General features: G+C 46.8%; 1 protein-coding gene and 1 long non-coding RNA gene across 9 annotated transcripts in view; both read right to left on the bottom strand.

Annotated features, from left to right (window-relative positions):
• map4l (microtubule associated protein 4 like) overlaps positions 1-14,345 on the bottom strand; it is a 28,901-nt gene extending 14,556 nt beyond the window's left edge. For 3 of the 8 annotated variants that reach the window (XM_052087725.1, XM_052087731.1, XM_052087732.1), the window contains exons 1-6: positions 14,188-14,345; positions 8,723-8,918; positions 6,070-6,156; positions 5,710-5,787; positions 5,225-5,464; positions 1,747-2,820 (exon numbers count right to left, since the gene is read on the bottom strand). In XM_052087725.1, coding sequence (XP_051943685.1) covers positions 1,747-2,820; positions 5,225-5,464; positions 5,710-5,787; positions 6,070-6,156; positions 8,723-8,912 — 1,669 coding nt within the window. In that variant the 5' untranslated portion in view covers positions 8,913-8,918; positions 14,188-14,345. Of the gene's footprint in view, positions 1-1,746; positions 2,821-5,224; positions 5,465-5,709; positions 5,788-6,069; positions 6,157-8,722; positions 8,919-10,821; positions 10,940-14,183 lie in introns of all 8 variants that reach the window. The other 5 variants (XM_052087728.1, XM_052087730.1, XM_052087726.1 and 2 more) reach the window with 5 other exon arrangements.
• Positions 3,058-5,218, bottom strand: LOC127616262 (uncharacterized). Its single transcript, XR_007967065.1, has 2 exons — positions 4,173-5,218; positions 3,058-4,039 (listed from the first exon to the last, which is right to left on the bottom strand). It is a non-coding gene; the product is annotated as an uncharacterized LOC127616262 (long non-coding RNA).
• Positions 14,346-19,346: the final 5,001 nt, after the last annotated feature.

The following is a 19,346-nucleotide window of genomic DNA, read 5'->3' as shown; positions in this document are numbered from 1 at the left end:
TTGATCCTCACTAGGGTCGCGGGGGGTGCTGGAGCCCATCCCAGCTGTCTCCGGGCAGTAGGCGGGGGACACCCTGAATCGGTTGCCAGCCAATCGCAGGGCACACAGAGACGAACAACCATTCGCGCTCACACTCACACCTAGGGACAATTTAGAGTGTTCAATCAGCCTTCCATGCATATTTTTGGAATGTGGGAGGAAACCGGAGCACCCGGAGAAAACCCACTCCACACAGGGAGGGTGGAGCTGGAATCGAACCCGGTACCTCTGCACTGTGAAGCCGACGTGCTAACCACTGGACCGGCCACTCGGCCGCCAAGATCAAATCAAAGAAGTGAAAAAAAAGTGTGTAGGGGGGGGGGGCGACAATGCCTAATTTAAAGTTGAGACACACTGTCACTTACTGGTCAGGTTGTAGTGACGAAGGGCTAAAATCTCATGAAAGGAAGGCTTCAATCAACACAAAACGGGATCGAGCGTTACGGCAAGAGGACAAAGCCGATCGCAACCCGGCGGGAACGTCCGTCGTGTTAGATGGACGATCAACGCGAATCAGGTGCAACCTTATATTGAACTGAATCCACGGCAAAGACAAGGTGGTTTGTGTTCAAAGTGATCAATGTTCTCGGTTTTCAAAAGTAATCACAACCTTTTTGAATGTGACGCCTGCGAGCAGCTCAGACAGTGTCATGTTGGCCATCGGGTCACATCACCCCCCTTTCCGTCCATCCATTTTCGAATCCGTTCCATCCTCACGGGGCTCGCGGGGTGTGCCGGAGCCTTTGGGCAGGAGGCGGCATGGGGGGGGGAGGGGGAGACACCCCGAACCGAAGGTTGCCAGACCCATCGCAGGGCACACGTAGACAAACAACCATTTTTCGCTCACAATCACGCCCGGGGGCAATCGCGAGCGAGCCTTATGAGGGTGAGCGGATCCAAAAATGGAAATCGGAAAGAATTCCGACTGAAACATCGGAACTTTATTTGGTGGCGGGCGGATGTGCGTCGACTCCCTTTTAACATTGAACTGATTTTTTCAGCGGAAGAAGAAGATAAAAATTGCATCGTGCAGTTTCGAGGTGTGGCGGAGAAAATGTCGAAATCGTTCATCTGGGTTTCATTTTCCCCATTTCACAAAAACTGAAATTGGAAAAGAGTCACGTCGACTTTTGATATCCACCCTAGCGGCGCCATCTATGTACGTTTTGATTTCTTTTACCCGCCGTCTCGTCTTTCTACTTGCGACACGTCACCGCCAGCTTTCTTCTTTGCACTCCGGTGACTCTGGTGAGGTTTCGATGGCGAGAGGGGGCGCTGCGGAAAACTTATACAAGCGCTTGCTTTGAAGAGGAAGGACGGAGGATAAAGAATTCCCTCTCGGCTGATGCGGCAGTATGAAAGAGGTTAACGGGTGAGGTTATGGAGCAACAGAAGGAGCGGCAAAGCAGAGCGGAAAAGCCTCAATCTCGGATGGAAGCGTTGGCAATTTGGAGGCAAACGAGAGGCGTCCAACGGTGCTGCAAGCGTTCACCACGTGAAGTGTTTCTTCAATCGTTTGGGCTTTTGGAGGCTCGCCCATGCGGGCCTTGGTCATGAAATAACACGGCCCGAGCCGGCCGGCAACCAAAAAAAAATTGCATGCACGGCGGCAGACAAATGAACGCAACTTGCCGCTGGATACAAGCATGAAGGGTTTTCGATTATTCGCCCCGTGTTAGTCAAACTCTTCCCCCGTCGTTCACCAACCTTCCAGCGGGGAGAGAAGTGGCGATGCGGACTCCTGCTGCTTGGGGTGTGTAAGGAGGGAGGGAGTGACCGCAGCGAGGGCGGCTTCGGTTTTGGCGGGACTTTCCGGCGAAGCTTGGCCGAGAGCGGGAGGAGGAACGAAAGGGCCAGCGTCAACGTTGAGGACCGATTCGAGGGCGGCTTTCGAATGTGAGGTTTGGGCGACGGCGGAAGGGCGGGGCTCTGACGACACGGCAAAGGTTGGAGGGGCATCCGACGCGTAAGGATCGAGACCAGAGGGGGGTCCTGAAGAAGGGACCGAGGCAGCCGTGGCAAAGGGAGGCGCGTTCGTGAACGGGGCGGCGTGCTGCGAGTCGGGCGTAGAACCCGGGGGTGTCTGGAGGACCGCATCGAGAAAAGAGAACGTCTGGGAGACGGGGCTCAGATCGCCCCCCGCCGTCAATGCTAAATCCCCGACCGCAATACTCTTGTCGGGGGCGCCAACGCCGGTCACGTTTCGCCAGTCGCCGGTGGACATCGGGTAATCTTGGACACTCCCGGGCTCAAAGGAACCGAGAGACGAATCCGCTGCGAGTCCATCGCGGGAGCGATTGATCAAACCCGTCGCTATTTGCATCGGTGCGGCGGAACCTCCACCGGGCTCAGATTTTCCAGCTTTGCGGTCCAAAGCGCCAAAGTCCGTCGCCGGAGTCCAGGCCGGCACGGGCGACGCCGGCTGCTGGGGCGCTCCCCACTCCTCTGGAAGTCTCGCCCGACTTTTCGACTTCTTGCCTTTCACTCTCCCGCCTGCTCCGCTCTCCCGGACTTCCCACTCCCGGGCGTCTGCCTCCTCGTCATCCTCCTCCGCCTCCCGTCCGCCCTGGTCCGGCAAGCCGCGTTTCTCGGAATGGCCGTTCTTCTCCCGACTATCCAAGAAGTCGTAGACCTCGTCGCGCCCCTTCCTCTTCTTCTTCTTCCGCCTCTGCTGTTGCTTGCCGGCGTCACAGCCTGATCGCTCGGGACTGAGGGGTTCGGAAGTGGAGGAAGTGGGGCTGCCGTCTTCCACAGAGTCGCTGGGAGAAGAAAGGGGGGGAGCTGCCGAGGGGGGGAAGGTTTCATAAGAGCAGGAACCAGTCACATACCGTGTCGGAAATGAAAAATCAACCCGCGAAAAGAAGCTCGTCGTGACCCAAAGTCTTTTTGACTTCCTGGTTTTTGCCTCTTTTAAAACTACTCGGATGTCATGCGCATACCGTCTCATTTCATTTTGTCTCCTTTGCGTGACAACACGATATCACATATCACTGTATATTATTATTTTTAAAAAAAAAATTTATTGGGGGTGGAGGGGATTGGGGGGCGGGGCTAAAGCACAGAATGCTTGGACTTTAAAATGCATTTGCTCATTGGAGTGCCAGTATGGTCACATCAGCCTGTCGCTATACCGACGGAAATTGATATATTCGTTTTTTGGGACAGGAGAAACGGTCATCTGCACGCGTATTTGTTTCCACAGGTCAACAGACATTCACGCCGCCTCCCTCTCCGGTCTCTCGACTAACTCGTTCGCATCTGCGGGAGTCTGCGCTCATACACACGAGGACGGTGCTCTTTTTTGTCATTGCCACTGTTTTCACGTCTTAAATATCAAATGAGAGATCAACATAAAACGTTGGAGTCAGGTTGAAATGACTTCATCATTAGCAGCGCGAGCCAGCATGACAAAAGTCTACCGAGCGGCAAGACACGAACGGAGCCAAATAGGCAGACCGAGTAGCACGGTGTGGATTCAGTTTTGACACGCGCGATTCAAAAATTCATGCATGCTGGGAGCAGCACCAAATACAATGAGCCGTTGCTACACATGCAATGACAAAAACGACAACAAAAAGAGGAGGGGGGGGGGGGAAACGCAGGTCCTGTTCAACACAATGTTTTGGGATGCCTAACATGAACAAGGGCAAGACAAGCAATCCATGCAAATTGTGACAAAAATAAACAAAGAATGTTTTGCACATTAACTTCCTTGAAACGATCCAAACATTTTTTTCCTCGGTTTCCGGCCTGCCATGGGAGTAGATATGAAACATTTAATTTTTTTTTTTAATTAAGGAAAAATAAAGTCTGGATCTGGATCTAGACAATCTTATTTTGTGCAACCACAAAATTAAATGGAGAAAAATTCAATGCACTGTTTTGTTTTTTTTCCAGTGTCGTATTTCAATTTGAAAAACAGAAACGAAATATCGCTTTGCCACCTAAAACGGAACGGGGGCACAAAAAAAGGACAAACAGAAAATGAAAATAGAGAATGCTAAAAACAAACAAACTCATCGTACGTCTCCTCACTTTCTCTTTTCAGCTTCAACTGAGGTGTCCAAACTAAGGCCCGGGGGCCATTTGCGTGCCACAAAATGCCCCCCACCTACAACTAAATAAATAAATACAAACGTGTATATGTACATATATATATGACATTTGATATGGGCCACAAAGTTAGTTTCAAAAGGTGACGATGGCCACCCCCCCAAAAAATCCTCAACATTTTCCTTGACACCTTCAACAGAAAGTTGAAGGAATGAACTAGACCATACGAACAATATCAAATGGCTTTCTAAGCGTGTTTCTAAAAGTAGCCCTTTCGTCCCTTTCATCCTTCCATTTCTCTATTTCTCCAACAAAACAAGTTTAGACACCCCTGATCTAAAATATCTTCCCTTCTATCATTTGCAGCCTGTCCTTAGGTCTTACATCATAGGATAAAAATATATATATGTATATATTAACAAAATCAAGGAAACCGTTTCACTTCATTGATTGTTTGCCATTTGGCGTGTGATTCTCCTGCTAGAAAGAGTTCAAGCAGGAGTTGGGAGTATTCAGGTATTGAATGGATGGCACACGACCAAAATATACGGTACTGTTCCAGCGCAGCTTGCTTCAAAACAGTGTCGTGAACATTGGATGAATCTGATATGTATTCATCATGGGGGGATATGATGCCATTTGTCAACATTGCTCGATGATCATGTCATTGTCATGTTTCCAATTCTCCTTTGGCTCTCTAATTTCAATAGACCGAGTTTGGCCTCTTGTTTGTTCTCGATGCTACACAAAGCACTCGGCTCTGGGGTTCCAATAAATAAATGAGAAGATGCAGGGAAACTAAAGCCAGGCTGTAAAGGTGACGTAAAGACAGGACTGAAAGTGCTCAGTCACAATGAAAAGGCTGCCCTCTGCTGGCCAAAGTATTTCCTTGCCGATGACACCTGGACGCTGCTCATGACATTGCCTTCGTTTTCATTTCCGAATTTCAGGCCGGGCAAGTTCATGAGAAGCAAATGCTGCGGATGCAGTTTCACGACTTTGTACGCTCACTTGCCGTAACCCTTTCGGGGACAGTTTATCATGTTATCAGGTGACGGGGTGCGCGAAAGTGTTCGAGTCCACCGTCCATTGGGCCCCAGAATCCCAGCTGCGACCAACCCGTTGCCGTTACCTGCACTGCGATCCAAAGAATGGATTCCCGGACCGCCGGAAGAAAAGGGCTCATTTGGTTTGAAGGGATTGATGCCACAAGGGAGACTGACGTTTTGGGGCTCCGAAGCCAGGAGCCCGGTGGTTTTCTGCGCGTCCGCCGGCTTTGCCATCCCCACCTGGCCGAGAGTGGAGTGCACGTTTGTCTGGAACGGCGGCAAGCTGGAACCCGCATTGCCGCTCATTCCGGACTGAGAGAATCCTGGAGGAGAGAAAAGCCAAAATGTGTTCGTCAGGCATCCTTGAACCGGTCACACTCACAGTCCCGCGGCTCATCATTTCTCATTTGGCGGTACCTTACTATCTTACATCTATTTCAGAGCAATGAAGGTTTGGGAATCGGTTTCATGAAACTCTTACACAAAACAAATCCATTTCTAATTCCGTTGGTCGCATTTCATTTGACTTTGCAACAGCGGGGAAAGATGAGATGCAAAATAAGAGAACCTAGAAATGAGTCGGGCGTGCTGGTGTCCCTTGTCTTGTTCTGGCTCCACCGCTCACTCGTCCCGCCCGTCATAGGACCTCGGAAAGCAAAAACCCAGGTCGACGGAGTGAGAATGTTTCTTCTCATTTACAGCCATGCGAACCCCCACCAATTTGCCAATATATATATATATATATATATATATATATATATATATATACACATACATACATACATACATATGCAGTACATTCATTTTTATTTTGTGACTCATTTTTCAAAAAAAAAAAAAAAAAACACCAAAGCCGCAAAAATTGAAGGGCAAAGTGGCGAGGAATCATTGCATTAAGTGCCAAATAAATGGTTTTGCATGAAGAAACTCTTACCAGACATGTAGGCGAATGCTGGCTGTCCAGGTGGGTCTTGGCGCCCGCCGGGTAACATCACCGATGAAGTCATCCCAAGTCCTGTCGAAGAAAAACACGTCATCAAAAGGGAGACAGTTGACAGTGTCTGGGTGGAATTCACTCCCAAGCTCCTGACTTCAGCCACTTCGGAGGCCACCGGGGGCAACAATTTCCTTCAGGCATTTGCTTACTGCGGTCATTGTGGAAGAGGGAAAAATGCTTGTCATGCTCAAACACTTTTTGTCCTTCTTGTTGAACTCATCCCCTGATCAGATGCCAACATGACGTTTGTCTGTCACTTGCACATTAAACATTTTTCCAAAACTCTCTACACCAGCAAGTCTCTCTCTCTATTTCTCTCTCTGTCGTGCGAGTATTTGTGTATCTTTGACAATGACGCTTGCCGACAAAACATGTCGCTGAAGGGCCCATCGCCATGGTTACACCAGAAGAGGACGACAGCATCAGCAGCTCCTTCGGCCACACTAGCTCTTGGCAGTAGTGTCTCAGAATCATCACAGTTGATTGCGTCGTTGAAGGACATACCAGTGACACACACACACACACACACAAACACACACACACACACACACAGTGACACAAGTGGTATACAATAATGAGCATATTCCTGCCCAAGATGCAAAACTTCTTATCAGGTTTGCGGGCAGATTGTCTGATTTCAATCAAGTCAGATGATGAGGCATTAGAGGCAAGGTCGCTATTATTCAATATTTTTAACATAGTACAGCGGTTATACAGTCGGGAAAAAAAGTTATAGTCTCTCCTCAAAAGCATGTCTTTCAGGAGGTTTCTCAAGGAAAGTGCTTTTTTTTTCTTTTCTTTTTTCCGACGGGCGGTTGGGAGATTCGGCATGCAAATGGCTGAAAAAGTCCAACGATGAATACTGTACTCGGCTGTCAGCACCTCGCTTCAGTTTATGACGAGACGCCGGACATGGCGTACATAATCGCAATGTGGAGTACAATATTTAAAAGTGCGTTAAACAAAAGGGGAAATATAGGGAAGTACACATAGCAACTTGGACAGATGCTACGTTTGCTGACTGCAAAACGAGTAGCTGCTGAGCAAACATGACGTCATGAGTTAAGTCAACCACCAATTTTTCTTGACAACAATAGGCTCCATGCAACCCCACTAGTCTAAAACACTGCATTTGGATTAATATCACATTGGTGGAATATGAGTTCAGCATTTTTGTTCATCATCAGTGGGCGGCCATTTTGACACTTGCTGTCGACTGAAAATAAATTCACAGTTTCTCAGGGATCAGCCAATCATGGCTCTGCTTCAGAAAACTGGCCTAAGAATAACACAGCATATTATTTAAAACAAAACAAAAATAAACAAAAAAACACAGTGGCAGCAGTGACACATTGAGGTAGCAGAGTGATGGATGGTCTTTGGCAGCCTGCTAATGCAGGACCTGGACGACATGGTTTGAATAATGGAAAAATGAATGAAATTAATTCTTCCAGAAAATTTGGTGGGTATACGTGATTTGCTTCATGCCTGCATTAAAAGTTTCAAGTGGGCTGTGTCAATATATATATATATTTTTTTTTTTTTAAACTTGGAGTACCGGTGATTACGATCCTGGGAAACAATCCATATCACACACGTCCAGGACAGGTAAAAAGGCTAAAAAGATGGTGAGCGTGTGAGGGGCTAAAGACGTGGCACCCACATACACACCAAAGGTGGGGGCAGCACAGCTCTGGATCGAGTGAGGACGGCTGTCATTCTCCAGGCTCAAGGTCAAACTCCTCCTTTTAAACCCAACTGCCTTTCTGCATCACTAAACTGAAAGCCCTTCGTGCAAGTAAAAGCTTCCGAAGTGGGGTAGGACCCCTAAAATAGATACCCTGTGAGTGGGAGTGAGTGGTTTTAAATCAACATTGCAGTATTTCGTAAGATACAAAGCGGACCAGCACTTCTGACTTCTTTTCGTTGAAACTCAAGAAACTCAAGTGCCATCCGGGTCTTGATTTGCTCCAGACAGGATCAAAGTGGTCCCACCATATCTGCTAGGCTCAGCGCACTTTGGTAGCCGTCTTAGTTATGGGCTCTGACAGCTTAGGACAAGGTGCGTGGATGGTTGTGCGTGTGAAGTTGTGTGTGAGTGGGCGCATAACGCAAACGCTAACAGCTTGAATGAATGTCAGGGTGCTGATGCTGAAGTTGCACTCTACTGCAGTCACATGCGATTGCCGTGTGTATCATGTACACACGCATCCATACACAGAGATGATCACCCAAGAGAAACCTTCACACAGTGGAGAGCAACAAAACCGCTGGGTAGAAAATCAGAATGACGGTTTCCTCAACACCACCGCTGACCTCTCACAACACACGGTGAGACATTTGGGAAATCCTGGCGATCACGTTTACCCTGCGGCTGTAGGTGACATTTTACACGGAAACTGAGTGATGACTTTCAGTCAACATCCAGTGGTTGCATGATTTGTCTTGGAATCATATCCCGGCAACACCATCGGCCGAAGGTTGTGTGCAATGACACACAAAATCAGCTGTTTTCTTTTTCTTCATAGAAAAAGAAACACTTTCAATCAAAACACAATTTCCTGAAGTGCCTGTAGTGACTCACCATTCTTACCGTCTTTTCCATCCAGTAAAGGTCGGTAGTCGCTTTTGGTCATCGTCTCTCCCACCTTGTCGTCATAGCTCTCTTTCTCCAGAGCGCTCATAAAGTCTCTCTTCATCAGAGCCTCTGCAGGGGCTCCACTTGGGACACCACCTCCACCCCCACCCAGAGCATCTCGCAGGCTCAGGTCCATATTCTTCTAAGTGAGGAGATAAAATGGAGACACACGCAAGCACACACGCTTGTTAATCTTACTTGGAATGTGGCTATTTTTTAACTTTCTCAACTCGAATGCATTTCTAGAGCACTTTAAAAACAACCACGGCGGTATACCAAGTGCACATGGAGCAAAATAATTCATACAACCAACAGTCGAAAGCACAAAAACAGTCAAACTAAAAATCGAGTCTCATGCTGAGTTAAAAGCCAAAGATTAAAATTAGTTTGAAGACGAGTTTTAAAGAAGGGCAGGCAGGGGGCTTGCCGAACGTTCATTCCAAAGAGGGGGAGCGGCCACGGAAAAGTCTCCCCATCCCCTCGGTGGTATAGGGAACAAACAGCCCATAGTCCACAAAATTAAAAACTTTTCATACATTGTCACAAAACATGTGAAATGATACAAATATAAAGGTATAAATTGTGTCCTGACACTTTGACACCGTAACCTCGAAACAAACTTCTCATTCTTTTGGACAACAGTTTTTTTTTGGGGGGGGGGGGGGTTCCCCAATCCCTACAGTAGGCCTCCCAGCGCAACAAGTTGTCATTGTATCAACTACAGAAGACAAACACACACACACATATACAATGGCCAGCAGCTAGTTTGAAGGCATGCAGTAGTGTCGTCGGGGAACTGTAAGCCATTGTTTCAGGGAAATGGCGCAGCACGGAAGAGACCAATTGTCAATGTATTTTTTCCACTCCTCTGTCTTCTTCAGCAGAGAATGAAATAATGGCTCACGAAACCATTTCTGTATTTGTATAAAATACTGTATTTGTGTGTGCTATCAACTAGAAAAATATAAGGGAGCAGATAAAGCGAGAACAGCGGAGGCCCCAGAAGTGAACCCTGTGGAACACCACATGACAGTGGGCATTTCGTGACCATGGCTAACACAAAAAGTTGCTGTCCATCTTGGAATTTTAAGACCACCTCCATAAAACTTTGATTTATGATGATGATTATGAGAGCCATTGTTCTTAGAACCAAAATGTTGTAGTGGAGTGGATGTAAAGACAATTTTTGAATAACATCTCAGATCTCAAAAGACAATAACTGCCATTAGAAAAGGTCAAGCTCCTTCTACTGTATTGTACTGTACAAGCAAGTATATACCATAATATGCTCATCTCCTTGTGGTACACTTAAACTACATTAGATTCGGTTACCATGGTAGAAATATTTGGCTATATTAAGCCTCTTTCAATAGCAGTTCTCTGTAGCGGGTGGCATTATGATGTAACCGGTGGCAAGCAAAAACCTGTGCATGTCTAAAGTGGGTGATGAAGGGAGGGGGGAGGGAGGGGGAGAGGGAGAGAGAGAGAGATGTGGAGGAGGAGTTGTAAGACCGCTGTTGAGCTCTGAGAGATTAAAAACTAGCCCGGTATTCACAATCCCTGGTTTCCAGCATCCGCCACCTCTCCAGCTCTGAACCCAAGCGCCTGCTACATAATCATCTCATCCTCTAAAGCACCGGGAGCTCTCACGCAAACTACGCACATGCACATCAACACACACAGCAGGCAGTCTTTGGAGGAGAAAATATTCTGCGGCACCTTTTGTCGACAGGGGACTACTTTTCTCAATTGCATGCATTCGATTCATTCAAGGTCAGCCGTTTAACATGCTACCAAACGTTTATTTCCGCATGCAATGAGCTCTTGTAGAGCCTGCTTCTAAAATCAATCAGGTGACACCGTTCCCACTTGCCATTGTCCTCACAACCTCATGATATAATCACACCGTCGTGATAGTCGGTGTTAGTTTGAGATGAAGCAGATTTCTCAAAACAATTATGGGGTAGCAGGTTTCATTCAGAGCGCATCCAAGTGTCTTAAAAAGGTCAAAGTTGAAAGGATTAGGTTTGAAAACAGTTAGTTACCGGTTATCCGGAGGTTCGCCGGGCTAAGTGATGAGTCGTTGTACAACATCCGTGGTCTTAGCCGGTGATGTAACGGCAATGAACGGAGAGGTTCGCGGCCCCCAGGAGAAGCTCTTTTCTGCTTTCATAGGATTATATTCATTGGAGAAGCAAGAAAGAGGCAGTACACTAGAAGCCCGATGATGGGCGATGTTATTGATGTTTTGTTTACGTTGGACAAATCACTGCTCAAGATGCATTTCGGTGCTCCTGGAGCGGTCTCAAGGCAGGGATTCAATAAATAGGACGGGGGTGTTTCCTCTTGCAAGAAGAAGAGTAATGGTCAAATGAAGTCAGCCTAAAGATCTGAAAAGGCTGAAACAAAATGCCACCATGACATCTCTCGGTACCACGACGGAAGGACAAATAATTCTCACCAAATTTCCAGCAAACCACAAATGATCTGGGGCCGCTTTCTTATGCAGGGCCTGGACCAAAACCACCAACCAATTGATGGAAAAATGAATTCAGGCAGTCAGTTACCAGAGTGACTCAGCATCTCATCAAGGTGTCCTTCTTGACAGGCACAAGCGCTGACACGCACACACACACGCATCAGGCTGTCCAGGAATGAAAACTGTCTAAATATTTTATTCAACCTGCCGACAGACTCGTTTCTTAAAACTTGCGTCATTGATGTCACAGTGTTTGCTGCTGAAGGCCCAGTTGGATACAGAAGAACGGTAAAGCAAATCATGCATGTCAAGTTGCGTGATCCTTGCTTAAATGTCTACCGAAATGTCAAATTGTGAAGTGAAATGTTGCAATCATTTTATTCCTCCGTCTACACTCACTTGTCCAATAATTGAGCAACCAACAAACAGTTGACCTCAAAACAAGTCATCCATCAATTTGTTGTGTACAATTCATAACGCGATGAGACCATGACGTAAACCTTTGTTCTGTTTCACTGTCGCAAAGGCCTTCCGAGGGACTCCAAAGTGGCCCGCGACAAAAATGCGCAAGACGCCCCTGACTCATTGATAACCGAACGTTCCGGCGATGAGGTTCCGCAATCCACCGACGACTGGGGGCTTAAAATTTGTCTTTTGGGAACAATGCGGCTGTTTGATCACATCCCCGTAGTACTGCCTGTCCCTGCCTGATACACTGCTGCACTGAATAAGGCAGCGCATTTCCCGTACAAGCAAGCTAGTAAAACAGACAAAGCCGCCTTTGTTTTGTCTTGCAACACCAAGAGATAGGCCTACGACTGCCTTTTTATTCGCTCACCTAATACAAAGTACACGACTCAGTCCCCATGGATGATGGGCAGAAATCGTGGCCTGGGCCAAGTGGACTCCATGACCCCCAAACAAACCGCTTGCCGGCTTGATTGGTAATCTGAGAGGGATTGAATATAATCTCACCAATCCCTACAGTACAAATTATATAGAATCATGTCAAAAGACGCATCACATATTAGTCCGCGGGCCCTGTGGATTTATGTTGTCGTTTGCCGAGCCGGTGGGAGTCAAACGTTATTGGGAAAAAAAAAAGGATACGATGGCTTTGCACTTGCTGCAAATGTCCGCATTATTTTACAATATTGTATTTTCTTTCGTAAACGAACTGCTCAGCCTGGCCGATCACAGATGCCGTTAAGGCGGCGATATCCGTCTTGACCAACGAGAACCGCTGTACTCTCTGCAACTCGTGGGCTCGTTTTGCAAGATTTGTGCTTCTGTGGAGACGATTTAGAGGGCAGCCGGGTCGAAGTTTTCCTCAAAATGACCTCGTGACAATTTCAAGCGTTCCATTCACTTGTCATGCAGGTTTTTGGAACTTGGGAGGAAACCGCATGACGAACGACTCAGAGTCTTTGTGCATGCGACCAATGAGAGCTCCAGTGGATTCAGCTGATTAGGTTCCCCACCCGGTCAACAGTTTTTTCAGACACGTCACAAGGAAGCAGTGACAGCTTTGATGAAGGCTGCAGTGACAGCCGAAAAACTGTCAGCTAGGTAAGAGGGGTTTTTTCTTCACGAAAAAAAAAGACCATAGCGCTACCCATCGCAATGTTTTTCTCTTGTTTGAAAACCTGCAGAAGAGTCTCCGAGTGATGCGAAAGCCCCTTCACCTATCTCAGAAGGCAATGTTGCCGAATTTTAATTACTGGAGAAGGTTATGTCATTAAAAATTGAAGTAAATCTGTCGCAATCTTTGTCTTCAGTAGGTCAAGTGCAAATAATGTCGACATATTTTAAACATTCTGTGATCCACAAAAATTCCTCCTTCCAAATCCTACCTTGCGGTTTTCACCTTTCGCGGGCAGATTCTGGTCCCCTTTTACGAACACGTCCCCAGTTTTGAGAGGGTGTCGGCACTTGTGTAACCACATCGTCTCAGTTGTTTGTTTTGAATGCCCCGACGCGAAAATCCATCCCACATTTGAGAAAGTCACAAAGGAAATTTGGCGTTTTACTTTTGTACATTTCTCAAGCATCCATCCTGGAAGTGACGCTGCCGCTTCAAGATGCGTTTCATCGACGACGACAACGTCTGCAATCTTTTCACTCTTGACATATACACGAGAATGGCCCCAGTCCATGATTTCTCCCTTCATGTAACAAGGGAGACATCTCGATGGACATGGGCACAGACAGAACAATGTGTAGGCCTCCTAATCCTCACAGAGAGGACACAGGATGCGAGAGCGTGCCTTTGTGCGTGTTGAGGGGCATCATGGACGACAACATCGCCACAAAAATTCGCCCTCTTTACCTGATGGGCGGCATAGGAAAAGAAAATGATTCAATGACCAGATCTTTCAGTCTGCCTGAATCGCAAAGAGACGTCATTGAATAAAAGCAGGAAAGGCGATGGAAATGCAGTCCGGGATCTCACATTTTGAGATTTCGTACACGTTGCATTTATGCCATTTTAGTATTTATTTATTTTTTTTGGAGGGGTGGGGGTGTCCCGCCACGACATCAGAAAATCGGTTGCTCCGCAGCCTCATCAATTTCAACATGTGCCTGGATTACCGCGATTGCGGCAGCACCGTAACAAAGAGGAACAAATTCCAGGATCTCCGCAGGAGACAGACAACACGCCCACCATACCATGATCTGCCATTCTAGATGGGGAAACGTACTACGCGTACGACAAATAAATCTCGCGACACCGCCATCTGATGACCTACGAATAGGCCGCATCCATACTGGTTAAACACCAGACCTCCAAACTGTATTGTCATCGCTGCCGCACGCATTTTCATCACTTCGTTCAAAGGATGGTGCAGAGCGATACAGATAAACAGGATTTCACACGCGATGACGTGACAGCACGAATGGTAAAAAAAAAAGAATAAATAAAGTCACTTACGGTGCGGGTGCGTCTTGTTTTCTCGTGGCGTGTTTGTGGCTGTCAGTCAGAGGGAGATTAAGATATTTTTCCACCTTTCTCTGCTCAAAAAAATGGTGCCAACTGAGAAGTCAGATCCGCCCACAATAGCCGCTCGAACCAATCGAAAGCACAGAAGAGAAAAGCCATTCGGCATCTCGGTGGGTACTGTTGCCTTCAAATGCACTCGTACAAACGAGGATTTCCCCCGAACGTAACATCCAGGTGAGAAGATTCAGTTTCCGAACTTGGGGGTACGACTGTCGTCGGGTGACCATTTCTCATTATTCATTTGACGTCTTCATCAATCAGCCATCAAACACAAAGTTGGAGAAACTATTTTTGCCTCTAAAATAGAATTATCTCCCCGATCGTGATTTGAAGAGAAATTGTGTTATTCTTCGACTCATAAATGGTTCATTCTTTGAATTCTTTGAATAAAGAGAGAGAAAGGTTCGACAGTACAGTATATAAACCAATGTATTAGGAGTCAAGGGCCCTATTTTTGTGACGAGCTCGCTTCTCGCTCTGCTCACCTTCACCTTCTTTTAACTAACTGTGCGGCCCATGTCAAATATAGTTTTTTTATTTTATTTTATTTATTTTTTGTCCTTTCACGGGCCACTGAAAAATGAATGGGCAGGGTGCAAATGGCCGTCGTACCATCGGTTGGACACCCCTGCCGTAGCGTATAATATAAAGTAGGCCACACTGGCCAGATGTTGGAGATCTGTCAACCAATCCACAGGAGTCTCCAGTGGACCTCATTCATGTGGTGTTGATGACCTAAATAAGGAAGAACCCCTGCAGTTCTGGGGCTTAGTTTAGAGATTGACACAGGAAGATGTCACATGGATCATTTTCAAAAGCTTCCTGAAATTCAAAAAAATGCATGCAAGCCAAATGGGGAATCATCTTGAACTGGGAATTTACAAAGAGATTGTTGAGACGCGAGAAGTGCCACGACATTTTCACTGATTCGTAATGAAATAATATTGATATTAAGAAACCGAGCGAGTTTGGGGGGGGATTGGGAGATTTTCGGTCAGTGATGTTGCCTGCCAAAACCAACCCAGGGGGTGCGGCGGAATGAAAGAGTTGGAGGGGCGTGTGGGCAAATTTGTTGAGGGGATTTGCAGCGAGGCTGAGCAGGGGGTGTCTGGGTTAAATTTTGGGACGAGACACGGCTGGGGAATTGGGGATACTCGATGAGATTATTTGACCTGAAAAAATTAGACTGAGGTGTACACAAGGAACCTTCAGCATTGCTGTTGTGGGGGTTTGTGTGTAGATGGGCCACTTTAGGTGGATGCCCCCGACCCGCTAGCACATAGGTGTCAAACTCAGGTCCTGGATGGCCACTGTCCTGCATGTTTTCCAAGTCTCCCTGTTGCAACACACCTGATTAGGTGTGTTGCACTATTCTGATTACACTATTTCGAGTGTTCCATTAACCTGCCATGCATATTTTGGGAATATGGAAGGAAACTGGAGGACCCGGAGAAAAAGCACGCAGGTACGGGGAGAACATGCAAACTCCACACAGGAAGGCCGGAGCCGGAATCGAACCCTTCACCTCTGCACTGTCAGGCCCACGTGCTAACCGGTCGACCGCCCGGCCGCCTAAACCCAAAAAAACAATGAGCCCTAAAACAACATGGGCACACAGTACCCTCTTGTGGACAAAAGGTGCATGTGCAACTTTCATTCAGAAAAAAAAAAGAAAATCATGGAACTTCGTTTCAATTTTCAGCATATCACTGAAGGGTGAAACAGTGCAATTTGCCAAATTTGAATGGATCTTCTGTGCTGGTAGCATGGCTTCAGCTTCCACTTAGTTTGGCCTTGGAGCAGGCGTGTTCACTCCTCAGTTAGTAAGTCACAAACTGATTAAATTGCAAATCTAACGTATGAGCCTTTCCCATGCTGTCGGATTACAACCACTTAGATCATAGGTGTCAAACTCAGGTCCTGGAGGGCCGCTGCCCTGCATGTTTTCCAAGTTAAAACCGCTCTTTTACGTCAAATGTATCCTCAGACATTGGTGGACAGGTTGGAGGAAATTGTCGATTCCTTCCACTCGAGCCTCCTACGCTCCATCTTTCATGACTCCATTCACTGGTGTCCTGTGGCAAACCATGTTTGTATGACTAAGCCTGTGAGTGATGCATCGCTTTCAACTCTTTCAATTAACTGAGGCAAGCAGTGAGCCAAAGGAGACACAGGCCCGCTCCGATAAGGCACATGCCCGAAACACGTACGGCGACAGAACAAATGTAAAACTTCCTGCGCATAAGGCCCGGCCATGCGTAAGTGGGTCTGTGCTTATCTCCATGTGACATCACTGCAGCCTTCACACACAAAGGGAACGCTACCCCGAGCTTCAAAGGACACGGAAAACAGACAGGGCAACAGTTTCATGGGTTCAGTGTTTGCTGATACATATACTGCGCATGACACTAATTTGAATGTTGATAATGTACCGTTTTTAAGTCTTATACCTTTTATTTATTTTTTTAATGATCATGCAATTTCAGTCGTGGAATATTTACATAAACTACATTTCTATTTTTTTATTAGAACTATTTTGATCATATTTCATGAATGAAAACACGGATCAATGACATCAGGGGTCCCCGACCTTTGTTGTGTCACGAGCACTTGAGACAAGTACATGCTAGTCACGCAGCGGCAACCACTTTTTTTTAATCGCTTTGAAATGGCCAGTTTTAGAGCAACGGTACTGACAACAAAGATAATTATAGAGTCATTACACGTTTTCTCAACATGTTTTTCATTCCTTTCAAACAGTTGTTTCAAGTTCAAATTCAAGTGCTCGATGTGCGACTTACAACACTGATGAAATTTCTTTCCTCTTGACCAAAGGAGAGAGAGGAGCCGCCGCGGGTGTCCGCCGCCCATGTTGACGCGGGCAAACTGTTGCAAGCATTTTTCACGCTTTTCACTTGATCACGCGGGCGCGACTTGTTCAAATGATTCAACGGGTTTCTTGTATCGCTGTTGTTTTTGTCCACATACAATGCGCAACAGTTTCCTCCTCCACGTCGCTAGCGGAGGAACTTCGTTTCACGTGACATTACGTTCGGTCAATTTGCGTCAGGGGTACTTTCCGTTTACCGCTTCTTCTTTTATTTATTGGCGAATTCTGTTGATTTCAACTTGCAAACCAATGCGAGAACGGGAACTCCTCTTAGCTCGAGTCGCGCACATTTCCGCCACCCTGATGACGTAAATACGCTCACAACCCGCCGCTGGTCACATTATATCGCGATTCTCGATCAGATCACCAGCCCTATTTATGTCGCCGCTTGGAAGGTAATCGACGGCATTGGAGGGCGTGGGGCTGGGGAGTGTTGACTGAAGCTCAGTAAAAACAAAGACAACCAAAAAAAAAAAGATCTTGGTCTGTCTCTGTGCGGCCCGGTACCAAGTTCATCGCAAGACGAGCACCAGCACGAAAACACAACAAAACCGTGTTGGGCTTTTTTTTCTTTTCTTTTTTTTTTTAAAGCAGGGATATTCGACAATATGAGTCTTAGCTGTGTTCCTGCTGTGCCAGAACCTACTGGCCCATTGTTTTCATAACACCCATCCAGCGGAACGGACATTTACCTCCATTACCCCCTCATGTTTATCTCCACATGTGGCCCAGAATAACCTGTCACTCTGCAGCCACTGTTCACCCGTTTCCTCCAATAGCGTGAGTCTGCTATATCAGGGTGAGGGGGTGGGGGGGGGGGGCTCAATTAAAACAGGATAGAAGGAGGAAAACAAGATGTGACTGTAAACTGGGTTTCACAAAGGACAGGAAACTTAAAGGACATGGAGTGGCGGTAGAAGGAGGAGGCCGAAAAGGGGTGGGGGGGGGCGGGGGGATTGAAGTCCGTTCAGCAAATATGTTTGAAGAGAGCAGAACAAAACTAGTAAGAAGAAATACAAGGGAGGAAGGGAAGCCCAGACATAAAGGGGTCTGGGGGGGGGGGGGGGAAGAACACGAAAACAGCCTAAAATACTTCTCCTGTACCATTGAAATTCATTTATCAATGTGTTTATCACATCATAAACAATAGTCTTGGTGTGCGCGTGTGTGCGTGTGCGCGAATTTGTGGTGAAAGCCAAGTCATAATCACCAAAAAAGTGAGTGCTGAGTACTGAGTGGATTGACGGGCACAGCTTTGATCTGGGATACAGATTCAAAGCACGTCGCAAAATGGATTTGGTCTGGAACTGAATCAAGGCCTCATCCAAGATGGCCTCCTGGATCGAGCAGAGAGTTCCAAGATGAGAGTGGCACCTCGTTTCAACGTAGCCCGTTGACAAAGTTTTCACCTCATTAATTTTCTATTTGCTTACAACGAGCACCTTGAGAACGTCAATTTGATGAGGACGATCAGATTTATTTCCCCACAAAGGAGTGAAAAGGCCTTCGTCGCGAGGAACTGCGGGAAGATCACCGCCACCGCGACCTTGATTACAAACAAATTGGAAAGCACGAGATTCCCCTCCCTTGCTCGGCAATGTTCACAGATTGACTCGTACGTTGTTGTACTTCCTGAGCGCACGGTCTGAAAACACGTCTGATCAACGGAAGCCAATCTCGCTTCCTCTACGAAGGCTGAACTCATCTCTCACTTGACTGCGGCAGCCAATTGATTTCATTTTCCTCTCTTAGCATGTGACCACCTCATACCATACGTCATTTTTGTGTTTTCAACAAGCCTTCGATCATGGACCGCTGATGTGGAACCATCGTCTGTCCTCCATTTGGGCCTTTGATGGCTCACCATACCAAGGATTTAGGGCCTGATGTCAGTTTGGGGTGTCGCGGTCATTTCGTATTCGAGCTCAGATGAAGGAGTTCATAGATGATGGGACGGACACATTTGCACTTTTCGCACAATCGCAACATGGCATGACCAAGCCACAAAATAACTGCGGCTCAAAACCAAAACAGGTCAATGTTTGTCAGATGCTAAGTTGTTTTTGTTTCAAGAGGGGAAGCCAAACCCAATGGGGGTGGGGCTGGGGGGGACAAACAATCATCTCACAAGATCACAAGGAATGGAAATGACTTTTCACAATTTTTTCATAATTCTTTACCTTAAAAAAAGTGTCCCACA

Source organism: Hippocampus zosterae, chromosome 15 (genome assembly GCF_025434085.1).
Source record: "Hippocampus zosterae strain Florida chromosome 15, ASM2543408v3, whole genome shotgun sequence".
Lineage (NCBI taxonomy): Eukaryota > Metazoa > Chordata > Actinopteri > Syngnathiformes > Syngnathidae > Hippocampus > Hippocampus zosterae.
This window is presented reverse-complemented; position numbering and strand designations above follow the sequence as displayed.